General features: G+C 38.3%; 1 protein-coding gene across 1 annotated transcript; it reads right to left on the bottom strand.

The window, feature by feature from the left end:
- Positions 1 to 634: 634 nt before the first annotated feature.
- Positions 635 to 14,729, bottom strand: NOBOX (NOBOX oogenesis homeobox). The gene is made up of 7 exons (XM_052690533.1): positions 12,430 to 14,729; positions 9,373 to 10,056; positions 8,866 to 8,972; positions 8,516 to 8,634; positions 7,641 to 7,762; positions 1,988 to 2,258; positions 635 to 1,484 (listed from the first exon to the last, which is right to left on the bottom strand). The coding sequence occupies exons 1-7, from the start codon at positions 12,497 to 12,499 to the stop codon at positions 1,145 to 1,147; spliced, it is 1,713 nt and encodes a 570-aa protein (XP_052546493.1). The 5' UTR covers positions 12,500 to 14,729; the 3' UTR covers positions 635 to 1,144.
- Positions 14,730 to 16,707: the final 1,978 nt, after the last annotated feature.

The following is a 16,707-nucleotide window of genomic DNA, read 5'->3' as shown; positions in this document are numbered from 1 at the left end:
CTGGGACTGTTTCTTCAGCAATACCCCTTCATCAGTCCTGGGAAATCTTAACTTCTACAAACCCCTCTATGGTTGCATGACATGCTCTAAGATAGGTAACACACTCTATTGTCATCATGCTATAAAAATAATAACTTTGTATGCTGGAATACAGCCCTTACTTCTGAAACTTTAAACTGAAAAACCACAGAAAATAATAATTTTGCCTTACAACCAGAGGGGAGAACCAGGCCTAGTGCTAGAAAGAGTTGCTGCCAACTGTTCTAGAAAATGTTTGCCATGAAAAGCGAGTCAGCTTGCACCAGTCATCCTGTGAGTCAGACTTTTTCCTTGACAAAAGGACCTCCACAAAAATGGTACAAGAGCAGCATCTGCAGTCTGAAAGCATTTTGTTCTCTTATTTGATCAGAGGTGTTTTTTGGACTGTAATTTTATTTTAACAAACCTGACAGACAAACTAAATACATGGCTGTAGTATTGTCTTTTGATCCTACCAGGACTTGAACAAATTCAGAATACAGATACAAAAAGATACCAATATTGCCATTTCTACTTTGTTACTTAGAATAAAGCATTTCAGCATAATTTTCTAAGTGATATCACAAATTCCCATAGGGAATTAAAAAAAAAAAAAAAAAAAAAGCCATAACAATATTCTCTTGGCCTTTGTTTCTGTCTTCTACTATACTACCCTAAGATACATAAGTTCTTTCAAAATGATCTCTGCAGAAGCCCAGTAGATTTAGAATCCTCTTTTTCTTGTTCCCTCCCACTAATTTCCTGTGACACCTCTTCATTTTTCTTTCTTGACCACTACCTTACATACACCACAGGCACATTAGTTTGTTCAATATTCTTCGAAAAAACGTAAGTTGCTCTCCAATCTAGATGAAACCATTGTAGTACCTAATATACACACACAGTAACGTTCTCTATAATATATAACCTAAGAAGTAACTTTGCATTCAAATTAAGTGGTAAGTGACCTATTAAGAGAGCAAAAGATTATGGGGAAAGGAGAAAAACCGGTTTATATATATTATGCATGTACATGCACATTCCTTCTTTCTCTCAGTCACCAGTAAAACTACTGATCACCCTGAGGCTTTCAGGTGACACTCCTGAGGAGTGACATGTCAAGATTTCAGAAATTTACCTGATTCTGCCACTGTAACACAGATTGTTCCTCCACATGGTTTTGTACATAGTCCTGTGTGTCTCCTGCTGACCCATAGGTTACCATTCCACTGCTGCTAGGTGAGGCAAGGAAAGCTGAACAGGATTCAGTTGGTGTTGTAGAAGTGAGGTGAATGCTGGAGACATTGCTGGGTCGGTGAAATGGCAGACAGTGGAACTGGGAACACTGATGCTGCTGGGGATGTTGGGACAGCTGGTAAGTTCCACCCTGGCTGCCATACTGCCAGTATGGCGTCTCTAGACTGCCTATAAAGTCCAGCTGCTTAGAAGAAACTGCTGAACACAAGCTGTGGAAAGCAAGAAGAGAAGCAATTCAGAGTTCAAAGTAGAATCAACCCCAAACATCACCTTCTAACATATACAACTATTGTTTTATTCACCCTTGACAACCATCAAATCCTTATCTGAATCCAACGTTTTCTTCCAAATCCCAGACACAGGAAAAAAGAGATAGAGCACTAACAGCAAGATTCTCTAACATAGCACATTGATGGGGAGTACCTTTTAGTTTTTTCTACTCTCTAAATGGCAAACACCAATACTTAATCTCAAGGACGTGCTTCTGAACTTCACTACCACTTGATGTACATGCAATTATTATGGCTATCAGATTTCTGGAGGTAAGTGCATAGTCCTACAACATCATTATTCACTTTTCCATACTCCATTTAAAGGGTTTGTTTTCTTTTGAATTCTTAGTTACATTCCCATATATTTCCTTGTCCTATGTCCCAGCTTTGCCCTCCCAAAATTCACTGTCTTCTTCAATGAGAGTCTCATCTATTCCTACCCTTGATCCTGGATGCTATAAGTGAAGGCCTCCTTGGAGCTGTTTTCCTGACTGGACAAGACGCATTCACTGTTGGGAGCATCCAGCATCAATGGGACAATGTGACCGTAGGGGCTGAAGGAAAGACTGAGAGGCAGGCTGGCCCTACGAATGGGTGGAGGACTAGGAAGGCTTGGGAAGCACTCCACTCTGCTGGAACTGAAGTCAAGCTGCAGCAACGCCTTTGTCTGAACTGCTTCACAAGATCCTATCATCCCTGTCACTGGAGAGACTGTGAATAAAAAGAGAGACTGTCATACTAAAAATTGAAAGGAGTAAGCAAAGGATCAGTCGAATAAAAGTATCAAAACAGAAAGGCAAGATGCCAGTGAAGGAGTGTAGGTTAACTGATGTGAATAAAAGTGAATAAGTAGCAGCATTTCTTCTGGGAAGAAAAACAAGCAGTAACAAGCTCTCTGGAACATACAGTTATGTTTATTAATTAACTAAGATTACTCTCAGAATTTTAGTCTCCATATAGTAGATTTATTCAGCTCTCAAGAAGGCAGCCAAATGAAAATAAGTACTTAATGGAAAGAAAGACAGGATCCCTCAGCCTTCTTCCACATCTATTGTCCTCTGGGAAGAATGTGCTGCACAGATTATCCTTTCGAAAAATTCAACTAGTTTGGAAGAAACAAAAAGCATGCCTTTATAGACATGAAATCTCGGCCGTGTCTTAAAAACACAACTTTCATTCCTGATATGCATTTGATGAATCATGCCAAACACTAAAACAAACAAAGCAAAAAGAGAGAACATAGATGTCAGCCTTGGGAAAAGGAAGCTGGGAGATGAGAAAGCACAACAACATATTTCAGTAGCTAGTCTTGTTTGGTAGTCTGTCTCTTCAGGCACTGCTGGAAAAGAAGAATGGAGTAGTTTCTTACCAAGCTACCTCTGTGGAAAGAGGACATGATAGGAAAACTTTATAAGCATATATGCTAGTGATCCAGAACATGTATGCACAGATGTTCAAGAATTTTATATGTGGTCTTCAAGAACTTTGTATGTTAACAAAATGCTCTTCCGTTAAGCCAAACATCAAATTATTTCTGTTTAGAGAAATTTAACTATCTTTAGGCATATAGGGCAATGGAAATGATTTTTCAGGACTAGTTAGGCCAAACCAGAATAAGGATGAGCAGATATGAAAATATATCTCAGGCATTATTATTCAAGAAAAATTGGTCTACTTCCACACATGGCAAAGCACTCAGAGAATGCTATAGCAGTGTGAATAGTTTACAGCTGTACTTCACTCTCACAGGCATAGAGAAACATCAGATGCACTCTACCAGATGTATACCTTTAGCATAAAACCTAAACATAATACTGCTGCAGCTAGAATGAGCAACCTTTATAAAATTTTGGAATGTGTGTCCAAAGAGCTAATAAGATTCCACTTCAATCATCTGCAGTTCCATTTCTAAGATTCTCCAGTGAGCTATGCAATTGCATTTATCTTAATATATCTTCCTTTATGATTTTTTTTCCAACTAACTGCAACTATGAAAAGAGACAGGATCTTTCAGTGAAAACTTGAAGAGCCCTGAGTTTGGGATAATTTCAAAAACTAGATCAAGACACGGCATCTCTAAACCATTCACACTCCCAGGCAATTCCCAGTGGTTTAGTTTGCTATTTGAATATGATCTTTCTGTTTCAGGCAGCATTTACGTTGCATGTCCACAATTCTTTTGACATAGCATACAGTCCAACGTTTGTAAAACAAGTCAAAACAACTTTTAGTTTCATAACAAGACAAAGTAACTTGGCCAGAAACAGAGCTGAAGCTCTGTTTTCGTTTACAAAAGCCTTTGATTGCAATGCCCCAGAATGTAATATTTTGCACAAACTTCGTGAAGCCATAGCCATACTGGGTACAACTTATCTGAAAAATATTATCCAGATAAATTTCAGTTAAACAATAATATTACAATTAGCTATTTTGAAGTTGGCCTTATCCATGCTCAGGACAAATGTGAGCAGTGTTAATAAGATATCCCAGAAAAACAATTTTAAACCCACTTTCACACATAATGAGAAATATGTTCTGTATCTTTAAAAAAAAATATTTAAAAACATTTAGTACAAAATAGCCCTTGTGGATTGAGACATTAGAACTATGAGTAATGTCTTTGCTGTAGTATAGCTTCTTTCTGGGCATCCTGGCAGAACTATGAAAGCCATTCATTAAGGCAAGATTTTCCAATGACTGAAACGGAGTCTTAAGTGAAAAGGAAAGAAAAAGATGTGAAGGATACGTATGCTACTCTCAAGATAACTGTTTTCAGTCTTTTACTAAACTTTAGGGGATAACATAGGAAGATGCATCTTCTTATGCTACAGATCTGTCCATGAACTTAAAACTGGGCATGGTTTTAACTATAAGACTGTTTTAGGGAGTTGCTTTCACTGTCATCAGATCAGATCACCTCCAAAATCTTTGGTATTAGGGTGACACCTATCTGCTTTGGAGTCCTTTCTCCCAGTATCTGCTATACGTTACTTTCTCATCATACTGACTCCAGAAGGCTTCAGTATAAGACAACTGTCGCTGTTCTGGCAGATAACCAAGCAGTTGGTTGCAGACTGCTCAGTAGCTCTGGGGAACATGACCAGTTTCTCAAAAAGCACAGTGTTGGGTACAGTGCAGCTGATGTTGAGCAACAAAGCTAACCTCAGACAATGTACTTATACTAGAACTGCTTTCTCAAGCATCAAGACTTCAGCAAAAGTCTCTGTTATTATAAGTGTCAGTTACACATTGAACAATCCAGTTTCTTGTAAAGAAAATATGCCTGTGTAATAGTAATCACAGCACTTACTGGAACCATCATAAAGCTTGTCTCATACACAGTCTCTTCCTGAAATTACTATAAGTTCTGTAAAAAATGCATCTTTCTTGCAAATGGCATTTTCAAAGCAGAGAAAATCTTAAAGTTAGGAGCACAAGCATTCTTCAATTAATTAACTAAAGATGAGTATACCAATTTCAGGTTATAACTATAATGCTAGGAGAAGTGCATTGGTCTGATCTTATGGATTTTCAGTAGAACAGAACCTACTACTTGTTTAAAAGTTGTGAATCTTGTTTGCCATGTGAGATATACATCACCAGTTTTAAAGTAATTTGTTTAAAGGCCAGAATAAAGAATAGTGAAATCATTAGGACTTATGAGATTTATTTACTGTTCTTTGACAGATCATATTGAACTTCATGAAATTGCTCCTCCATCCCATTCAAATTTCTGCTTCTGGCTAATCAATCACATTGTTATTTCCCTAAGAGCTACAAGCTCTTCCTGCAAAATCACCAGGGGGAAAAAAAAAAATAAAATAAAACTTCAATTAACAGAAGCATAGAAAGTAGCTTTTATTTCTATGGGGGTAAATACTTACCTGTATATAAGCTTACAAACAGGTTCTGAAAAGTTAGCATCAGCAGCTAAATCACCAGAAATCTCATAAAATACACAAAATTTCTAAACTTTGGATCCAAACCACAACTTTATCCAAAACACAACTGCCTGATTTTGCTCAAGGAACTTTTATAACTGGAAGTTTATGTACATGCACGTCCAGTGCCTACCTGCATAAACATGTTCTTGTTTTTCATGTAAAAGGCATTTAATTATACATGCATCCAAACTTTCCATAACAGTAAGGAAGTTCAGTCCTACTCAGAGACATTCAGGTTTCATCTCTAAGAGGTCATGTATGTTTTAAATCACTGAATCAAAGTAATATAACTGTCAGAAGTCTCAGTCAAATAAACTGCAAACAATTAGAAATGTCAAATACATACATGCACATTACTTTGTTTAAAGCAAGCTACCTATCTATCAAAAATCATAATACCATTCTAAGACCAAGCAAAAAATTCTGAAGCAGAATTGAGTCTTTTGATTTTGGCATTAGCTGTGCTATCCATAACTGCCAGAATGGAAAAATATCACCACACCAATTTCTTTGGATAACTGTATGAAACTGTGAGACAAAAAAAAAAAAAACCACCAAAAAAAAACCCCACCAATGTCTAGAGAACAAGGAAAAAGCAAAGGAAAAAAAAGGCACTGAGTACTTCACAAAAGTTAACAGGTTGTAGCATTCTCACGCACGTAATTTGCTTGTCCAGCTGAAAGTGGAGAAACATGGAGAAACATTGCTACCAAGGATAACACCTGAACAATCATTCCGAACAACAATTAGGCCAGTCTCTGAGCATAACTGATCATTGCATAGGTCACAGATTGTTCTGCTGAAATCTGCCATTGTGCAATTTTCCACCGAGATCATTTTTCCTGGCCTTTGCCTTGTGGATTTATGACCTTTTTATTCATTTGTTCACTCTTTGTTTTCCTCCTTTTACTTGGCATGTTATCCTATCCATGTTTTATCTTCATTTTCTGAAGTCTTCTAAGAAAAATGGTGAGCCCTAATTGGCTTCGTTTATGAGCAAACTTATTTCTGAATGAGGATGAATGGGTCTGCCGAGAAGAGGGGGAAAAAAAAAAGGAAGTCTCATTTTTCATGGTTTTACTGTCCTACATCTAAGATACAACTGTGACTGAAGGCTTTCCTGCGATTGGAATATGCAGATTTCTCTCCTATGAGAACTCTTAATAGCAATCTTTTCACTCAGAAGGAGCAGTAACTCAGATCTCTACTTTTCCTGGGCAGCAATTTTCCCATGACTTGTAGGAATGTAACTTTAAGACTGGAAGGAAGGGTGGGTTTCATAAACAGTGAGTTCAACCTGTATCATTACACCTACCACACTACTCCCTCTCCTCAGGAAACTAGGAGAAATAATAGTAATAATAATAATAAATAAATTACTTAACTTCACAATTTATGCTCACTAGCAAAACATACACCTCTTTTCTGCAAAGTAATTTAGAAATGGTAATATTTTTGTCACATAGATATTTATTTGGAAAATACTTACGAGCCTTAGATGACAAATAGTCTTTAATACTTTTTGCTTAGCTTGATTTAAAGAGAACAAAGAGAATTCACCTACATGTCCTTAATACTAAAGATCCTGGAGTTTCAGACAAGTAAGGGAAATGCATATTGTATAAAAGCTAGATTTACACACAGCATCAAGTTCAAAGGATCAGGAAGTAAAAACCCATAAATCTTTATCTTGATTTTTTTTTCCATATCAAGAATTGGATCCGAATGTACAGATTTTCCAGAAACAAATGGCTCAGTATAGGCGAATTTGTACTTTTGCCCTGAAGAGCACATAATAGCCAAAATAATAGTTTTGTCATCATGTGGGAGAACCCAAAGTTGCAACAGTTATCATTCAGCTATAACAGCAGAACGTTTCAACCACATATCCTTATGAACTCATGTTCAGAATTGATTGCTGGGCTGTGGTATGGCATGAATGAATAAGAACAGTAAATCTAGCTCTAGTGCTAGTACAGAGATACCATCCAATATAGCTATTAACATGATTAGAAGAGAACTGCTAAATCTGATGTCACTTTTTGTACTGATGTGATTGAACTCTAACATGACCTCTCTGAAGTGTCTGAGAGCCTGCCAACATCACCAAAAATAACAACAATAAGATTTGCACTGATATGGATCTCACCTGAGGAGGAAGCAAGCAACGAAGAATGTTCACTGACCCTACTGGAGCAGTTCCCAGCTGTAGTGTCTACACTTAATATGGCAGACTGATCAGGCAATGGAGGCATTGGCAGAAGAGGTGCCCTGGAGTTGTACATAAGAGGTATGAACTTGAACTGGAACACAATGCAAGACATTACCGCAAAATACACACTTTTTTAGCTATCCTATAACAGATAGATCCTAGATTATTAGATCAGTAAGCACTGTCTTTGCACTTACGAGTGCAAGGAACACTATCGACCAATATTTGGGGAAGCAGTCTCAGACTACTTGTGTGAAAGGATAAGTAGCAGGGACAGTGCAGTGAAATCCATCAGGTGGTCTCCTATCTGTCACTTAACAGATTCTCTTTCTCTCTCTGTTCCCCCCTCATCTCTGAAACATGCTGTTTTTCATTTCTTCAGAGAATGTCTCCATGATATTTGTTACATGCAAGCACCTTTTCCATCACCAAGTGACAAATTTATGAAAACGTTCAATGATGGTGGAAGGAGGTCTGGAATAAAAAGCTTCCTGTGTGCACACAAAGGGCCTAAAGAACACATAAAACGAAAATAAAAATGAAGGAGTGATTTCGTTTATCCTTTCTATTCAACACTGCTTTCTGCATGGCTTCAGTAAAACAGTGCTACACTGTGTCCAATAGCTCTCTTAAGAGGATGCACTACAATAATTTGCTAGGAACCTGTCTAGCTGGAGAAAACAGATGTGCAATAAACCATCTCAATGATCAGTTCTCCATGGCTTAAAAATAAAGGTAAAAAATAATAGGTGAAGATTTAATTCATTAGGTATCTATTGTGGAGAAATGAGTAAACAGAGCAAGTCCCTCACCCACAAATGTCTGACCCAGCATGGAGTGCCAGAGCTGCTGATGTTGAGTATTTTTTGCTGCCTTTGACATTCAACTTCTCTGTTTTTCTCCACTTTGCCCTGCGATTCTGAAACCACACCTGATCAATAGAAAGAAACATTCAGATGGAAAATTATCTACACACAGGAGCACAGGCAAAGAAACAGCAATGACTGCCTCCATGCTTGCTCAGATGAATCCAGAACTCTTGAAGAGCCTTGCTTCCACAGAGCATCAGCAAAATTAACTTCTCCCTGCTTCAGTTCCTCCTCCTGACACTTTTTTTGGCACGAATCCCATAAGTCACTGTTACCCACACAGGCATTATTACCATGATACGCTGTGGTGTCACCCCAACTACAGCTGCGATTGCCCTCCTCTTTTCATTGTCAGGGTAGTGATCTTTCTGGAACACCTTCTCCAACTCTTCTAGTTGCTCTAGAAATGACACAGAGAGAGATTGAAAGCATATGAGGAGAAGATAAACAACAATTTTAAAAAAAAACAACAACAAAAACAACAGATAAAAACCCAAATTTTTTATGTAGTTAGCAATACATGAACAACATAGGTGGTATTTTCTTAAAAGCAAACCACAGAAGTAAGCAAATGTCTCCTTCCACAGTAAAACAAATAGTATTGCTAGCAATATTTCAAGCACAAAGACTTGGCAAATGTTTAACTGAAGTTCTCAACCTCTAGTACTGCAAAATGCAATGAAAATGCTATTTAGGGCAGTTCAGCATCTCCATGCTGTGCCTTCAGGATGATGTAAGAAACATTAGTGCCATTATCACTACAAGTATCACTGCCTGCCACTGGGTTCCGCATTATCTACCTGCGCTATAGAAGGTGCGTGTCTTCTTCTTGACTGGCAGTAGAATTTCTGGATCCTCACATAAATCTTTTTTCTGCTTGTTCTCACCATGACTACTTCCAGATTTCAGGAATGAAGTTGTTGTGTAGGACTGCTGACCTCCAATACTGGCTGAAGTACAGAGCACTGACCTGCAATTAGTTGGGCCATATACATCCTCTAACAGTGCTAGCCTGCAGAAATCTCCAGAGATTGCACCAGGTAACTTCTCAGCACATACTCCACTTATGCAATTATTTTTTTTCTTTGCCACATTTTCAGTCACATCAGAGTGATAACCTTCATTCTTTTTGAATGACCCTGAATTATCTGTGGGTGCCTGTGCAAACATAACCACAGGAAGAGGAGGCACAGAATTTTTGTTGCTGAGGAAATTTGACAACTGCCCACACACTGAGACAAGGTTGAGAGGAAGGGCTGTTGAGTCTTGAGAAGCTGACTCAGTGGCTTGCAGCATGCAGTAACTACCATCTTCCTCCTTCACAAGGCTAGCCTTATCTTCTGTTCCCAGGGTATCCCCAGCTTCTTTTATAGTTGCAAGTTGGAATGTAACTAGCGCATTACTCCCCGTACTGTGTCCACCAAGAGGATCAGCATCAATCACAAAGGTGTTCAGTGATACGCTCTCCTTGCTGTTCTTACGCTCTACAAGGAAGAAAAAAAAAGAAAGGTGTTCCCCAGACTGACTCATATGTATGCTTTCTTACCCAGGTGCACCAAGATAAGTTTCAGTCATGGAAAAGGGGAAACACTGCAATAAAAATTAACAGTGTAAACAAAGACAAACATACTTTGAGAGTTCAAAATAAGACAGTGACCAAGATAGAAAAAGAAAAAAGAATACAATATGGTCAACATAGAGATATTTAAACATCTGATCTTAGAAAAGCCTCGTCTTGAGAGAAAAGATGCCTGCAAAAACATTCAACTGCAAACTATAGGAGTAATTAATACTAAGCACACACGCACACCAAAAAAAAGAAAAATCAAGAGAAAGCTGCATGTAACTAACAATAATACTTTTAAGGAAAACAGCACTGTGAATAACAGAGGCCTTTGGAATAAAGAACATAATAAAAAAATCTATGATATGTCAAGACACCAAATGACTCCTTACAAAAATAAGCTAAAGACAAATGAAAGCCAGAGTCTGGTCTATTCTGTCAGCAGGGATTATCTGACAAATGGCACCACATTTCATTATAGAGGCTTCTGTTTCTACCATACTGAAGTTGATCAAAGTTAAAAAACAACAACAACAACAACAAAAAAAAAAAAAAAAAAAACAACAAATTGTATGAACATTTATTAACTGACTTAACTTTCTTCAGCTTCAGACACAACAGTAATGAATAACAGACCTAAGAACGGGCAGTGAAGAAGGTACCTGAAGACAAAAATAGATGAAAAAAAAAAAAAAAAATTCATTCTCTCCTACTTTTTACTTATAATAACACAATGTCAAAATAAAGAACTTGCTTTCTGATCCAAAGCCTCTTTCTTAAACAATTGTTAATTGAGTAGGAAACTCACAACATCAGTCAATTGGGTAAGCATTCATGGAAAGCATTCATACAAATAGACACCAGACTGCTTCCAAGACCTCTCAATTTGCCTTTTTACAAGATTAAGAGAACTGAATTAGTACTATAGGAAAAAGACAGTAGCAAAAAACTATGTACTTGTTAAGCAGCAAGTTTCCTTCGCTATTACATGAGATGAGATGAAATTACAAGCGCAGATGGGAGGGGCTAAGAACTAAGGGAGGGAAAAGCCATGTATACATATGCTATGTAATTCCCTTTTCCACTGTCCTTTCTGCTTTATCTTGTTTCAGTCCTGTTCTTGCTGATTACATGATAAAACTAGTATTTTCACATCATTCATCCTCTCATACTGTGCCTCAAATTAGAAATAATACTTTCAGCTTCATGATTAAAGACCCTTCCAACTAATTTTTATTTTTATTTATGAACTAGTATGCATTTAAATCACAAAACCTGTTTTGAAGTCGTGTGCCCGTTCCTAGTATCCTTAGTAGAGATGGATCAAAAGCAAGGATTTTTGCACCACCTGCAGGAATAATTCTTTCATCAAAAAAACAGAAAATCTGCCACCTCTATTTCTTAGACACAAAGCAAAGACCTAACAACTCAAAACTTGGTATCAACATGAAGATACCTCAAATGAAAGTAAAACTTGGAAAAAAAAAACAAAACAAAAACAACAACAAAAAAAAAAACACAAAAAAAACCCCTTCACAGTAACAACCAGAGAGGGTTGCCAGCCCTCTCCTTTCATCATTGCTACAGCAAGAGACCTGATTGAACATCACATTTTTTTGGATAAATAATCTGAAATAAAAGAGATCTTAAGTGAACAGGTAGATCATACTAGTGGAGTTCAGAAAGTCTAAAGTCGTATGAACAGTCGTAAGTCGTACTGTCCTTTTTTCTTGCAATCATCTCCTCAGAGTTCCTAGAACAAAGTAAGCATTTGCACAGTGACAGCAAGATTTCAAGGGTGCTTTGAGCATTTGGTGCAAAGCATCCCAGGCATGCAGGGAAAACCATAAACATCCATGCAACTGAGACAAAGAGAAAGAGAACTGGGGACATAAGCACCACCAGCCTGGAAACTCTGAGGTAGCAGGATCACACTGGAGAGCTAAAACAGGAAGATCAGCAACCTCAGCCTCCTCACCAGTTTGCCCTATACTTTTACAAGCCCTGTGACTCCAAGACCACACACAGACACTGAGCTAGCAGACAGAAACCCACAGCCTCGAGACAGCACACTGGATAAGATGGCAGCTATCCCTAGGGCAAGAGCTCTTATCACCCATCTTGCAAGTACCGGTCCAGGTTTGGTGGGATTACTGCCCAGATAACAGCTTGGAGGAGGAGACGACCGGGGTTGTTATTTTCTCCTGGGGCTGCTCGTTAGGTTTATTGTCGGGTGCTTTCTCTCTGGTGAATAACATGAGCTAGCGCTGTATTCCTGAAACTCTACCCTTACCTGTCCCTTTCAGCGTTCGCTCCTCCTCCATGCCCACCGCGTCCCTGCCGGCTGGACAGCTGCCGCACATCCAACCCGCCACAGCCAGGCATGCCTTTTTAGTGCCCCGCCCAGCAGCAAGACTTGTGAGGACTGCGGGGCCAGCCAGCTAATCAAAGCCAGCTGCGGCGCCAGTGATGGGAAAACGCTGCCCAGAAGCCGCTATCTGAGAGATCTATCTCAGCCACTTGGCCAAGGAAGGGGTGGCAGTAGGCGGGCAACTCCTGAGCAGATGCAAGGACTCCCAATAGAACCACACGTAATGGAGAGGCAACACTAAATCCCTGATATGGAGCTAGTGGTGAGGCACGGCTCCTATTGGTTGCAAAATCGTGCTTGGAGAGAGTTGGTCAGTGGCTCAATACCTGGATGGAGTGAAGGCTGATGCCACTCATGGGTCTAACCAGTGCTATTTCATATCTTCATCATCAACTACAGTGGGATCCATGCTCAGCAAATCTGTGGATGACAGCAAGCTCTGTGGTGTGATCTACACACCTGAGGAATAGGATGCTGTTCAGAGAGACTCAAACAGTGGCCCCAGATGAATCTTACAAGGTTCAACAAAGCCAAGTGCATGGTCTTGCACCTGGGTTGTGATAATCCCTGCTATCAGTACAAGCTGGGGTATAAAAGAATAGAGCACAGCCCTGTTGAAATGGACTTGGGAATACTAACAGACAACAAGCTGGACAAGAGGCAGTAATGTACTCTTGTAGTCCAGTTAAAGCCAACCATATCTTGGGCTGTATCAAAAGAAGCATGGCCAGCAGGTCAAAAGAAGTGATCCTTCTTCTCTCCTCTGCTGGTGAGATGCTTTGACCCAAGAGTAATTTTACAGTGTTAAATGAGTATAAAATGAAGCAGGTGTAGCAGCGTTGTGTAAATGAAGTACAATTGGTATGACAGTACAGCTGATTCAGATAGTAAATGTAAAGCATGCTGGCTGGAGTGTTAACGAAGCTAAAATGATGCTTAATTTCTCAGAGGCATCCAGCTGACAAATCTGATCTTAGAGTGGATAGAACCTCTTAAATATTAAACCAAAGGAAAACAAACAAACAAAAAAATAAAATAAAAAAATAAAAAATAAAGACTGCTTTAGAAGTTCTTGTCTCTAATCAAAACTGTGTTTACTCACTGCATGAAGTTTGGCTGACTCTAGTATCTGGCTCAAATATTAGCTTTTTCTAGTATTCTGAAGAAGACAAAGAACTATGGAGAATGCTTTCTTTCTTTAGAAGGAACAAATACAAGATTTTCAGGGCTGTGACCCTCTAGTTTTTAGAGCAACGTATATATTTATGTATTTCAAACTTTTTAAAAATGAAAAAAAAAACCCAAACAAACAAATCAAAAAAACAGTACCTAAAACGTTTTATTTTTAGACATAAACCAAGATTTTCCCAGGTTCTTGACAAAATTTTTCAAATGTAGCTCATGCCTGTATTTCATTGCTGCTCTTACTGCAAAAAGAAACAAGTATAATTGCCCTCTACTGTGGGTTAGCTTTCAAGTTCTTTTTTTCTCACATCAGCATGGAAATGCTGGTTTACTTATTTATATTTTTTGTCCAGATATGTCTAAAAAGGTTCCTGTGAAAGATTCATGCTTCTTTTTACAGCCCACCTTTTAAAGTAAGTTAGCACTGAGTTTGATTTCTTCCTTCACTCAAGCCACAATCTTTAATGGCCATCATCATTCCAGCTGTTCCTGTAGCAGTAGTGGGAATGTCTGCAAAAGAGAATCATTACAATTGATCCTAATCTGATTTGTCGGAACCCTAATTTAGGTTTTTGTCTTGAATCGCTCTCTATAGATAAATTCGTCCCTTTCCTGACTATGCTTATGTGCAAAACCTAAGGTGTTTTTTTTTGTTTGTTTGTTTTTTTGTTGTTAGTGAGGTGATGCTGATGTGTTTGCTTTTCATGTGTTTGTTTTCACTGTCGAGTGTTGTTCCATTATATTTGGTTTAAAGTTCTTTTATCTACTGTAAACCTTACTACTTTTAGTTTGCTGTTGTCAGATGCATCTTATTCTAAATAAATGGGTTTTAGGTTCCCAGTGAGTGAACACTGGCTCTGTGCAGTTGGAATTAAGAATTGAATCTTACAGTCTCAATTTTTTCTTCTTTCCATGTGGTTACTTTCCAGATCTTAAATGTTCTAATGATTACCCTTAAATTTTCTATGTGCTGGAGTACCATATAACAAAAAATGAAAATCTATATCTATCTATCTATAATATATATATATAAATGAATATATATATATATATATATACAGTGTGAAACTCATTGGAGAAATTTAGCTTATATGGCATTTAGAATCATGTCTGACATTGACAGGAACACTTAATTGGATAGATTATGAGAGAATTTGTCTGAATCTTTCCAGCTGATAGAGCACATTGGGAACAGCAAGATTGCAAGATTGGTGCAGCTTTGTAAGTGAAGACCAGCCTGGAGCCAGGGATGACCCCAGTACAGGCAGAGGTGGTGTCCTTGCTGACCAGAATGCGCAGCTAGAGCGTCAGAGCAGGGTGATGATAGCAGGGCCCATTGACAGCCTCAGGCAGGGTGAGGTGATGAATCATGGCCCTGGTCTGTCTGGAGGCTGCAGTCACAAGTAGAAGGAATTGCAGTGAGAGGCAGGTATTCCTGTCTCTGTAGGCACAGGCCTACAAGCCTACATAGGAATGTGGTTCCTATGTCCCTATGCTTAAGCTCAAATATACTTCCAGAGACAATAAGGAATAAATTATTTGGTGTAGGAAACCATTCAGGGTAATAGAAGCCTGTTGGTGCACTTGGAGCCATGACAAGGAGGCAAGAAGGGTTACCTCTTAAGATTATTCACATTTAGAAATAGAACCATTCACATTTAGAAACAGAAATTTTTTTTCTTTCTCAGGCTTCCACAATAAACATACTGGTTTATAGTGTAAAACATTAGCAGATTCTTGTTCAAATAATAGATTTTACTAGGATGTATGTTGTGATTCTGTGGAAGGGATGTGTTTTAAAACCACGTATTTTATGGCTCTTCAGATGGGCTCTACATATGGCTATAAGGTTCTTGTTTATGCACATGGCTACTCCTTTCTGTAGCCTCTGTGATGTCAAATAGATGCCTCAAGCTAATTACACAGGAGACCAGATATAAACAGCATGGTGTTTGAGTCCCAGATCTTGCTGACATATGTTTAAAGGTCATTTCTCATTCAGTGTTCTTGTTCAGTGGACCTTCTTTGGCTTATAAGCAGAGTGTAGAGAAGGAGCAGATAAGCTCTAACCTATGCCTGTTTAATATCAATTTTCTGGGAAGGCAGGCTGGCCCTCTTAGATAATGTAAGGGAGAGATCCTGACTTAAGATTAATAGGATTCAGAAGATTGTCAACTTGATTCTGATCAACTGAATGTACAGTTGAAGGTGCTAAGAGCTGTTGAGAAGAATTGCAGTAGCTTAATTAACAAGTCCTTGGCTTTTACAAAGTTAGTCTCAAAAAGCATGAAGCAAGTCAGTGGAGATTTTTTATGGATTTTGGAGGTAGGATGGTGCTGCAGCTAACTAGTTAATTAGAGACAGTGAGAAGCTGAGAACTATCTGAAATGTAAGCAAAGTAAAACAGGATACAATCACTTAAAAGCACAAGTAGATAATTAAATATTCCTAAACAAAATCATGACAACAGGATGTGTGTATTTTAAAAGGGAGAAGTTAACCTTTGATACAAATAGTTAAACAGTATAAGCATTCTATCCCTCACAACAAATAGTGTCTCCACAGTTTAACTTAAAAACCACCTTGGAAGACTAACAAATAATATGCCCACTTGTTCTTGAGAGCAGAAGTTGAAAGAGTAAAGAATTCTTGGTTTACACATTGTTAACAAGATGACTTCTAACTGAAATTGGCAATATCTATAGCATTTCTTTCCAAGATACAGGTAACAAAGAATAAGCTGATAAAATACGATACACCTGGGACTGCTTGTAAAAGATGACCTTACACAGACACGATTGAAACATCAGTGATTGTGATCGCTTTACATTTCATAAGACTTGAATTAGTAGATATTTTGGATCTTTAAACATCTGTGGATCTTGGTGAGGCTTGTAACTTTTCTTATGTCACTATGTAGTTTGAGATAGGGCTTTACTTCTGCTCTGAGCAAAGTTATGAATCATCTTCAGTTCTTCTAGGCAAGAAAAGTATGCATACTGTAGTCTGGATCGT

This window comes from Tympanuchus pallidicinctus, unplaced genomic scaffold, assembly GCF_026119805.1.
Source record: "Tympanuchus pallidicinctus isolate F22 unplaced genomic scaffold, pur_lepc_1.0 scaffold27, whole genome shotgun sequence".
In the NCBI taxonomy this organism is placed as follows: Eukaryota; Metazoa; Chordata; class Aves; order Galliformes; family Phasianidae; genus Tympanuchus; species Tympanuchus pallidicinctus.
This window is presented reverse-complemented; position numbering and strand designations above follow the sequence as displayed.

Coding starts and splice junctions, on each gene's coding strand:
- NOBOX (XM_052690533.1), bottom strand. CDS start 12,499: ATGTGCGGCAGCTGTCCAGCCGGCAGGGACGCGGTGGGCATGGAGGAG. Junction 10,057..12,429: donor GCGAACGCTGAAAGGGACAG/GTAAGGGTAGAG, acceptor TCTTCCTTGTAG/AGCGTAAGAACAGCAAGGAG. Junction 8,635..8,865: donor TGACACCACAGCGTATCATG/GTAATAATGCCT, acceptor TCTATTGATCAG/GTGTGGTTTCAGAATCGCAG.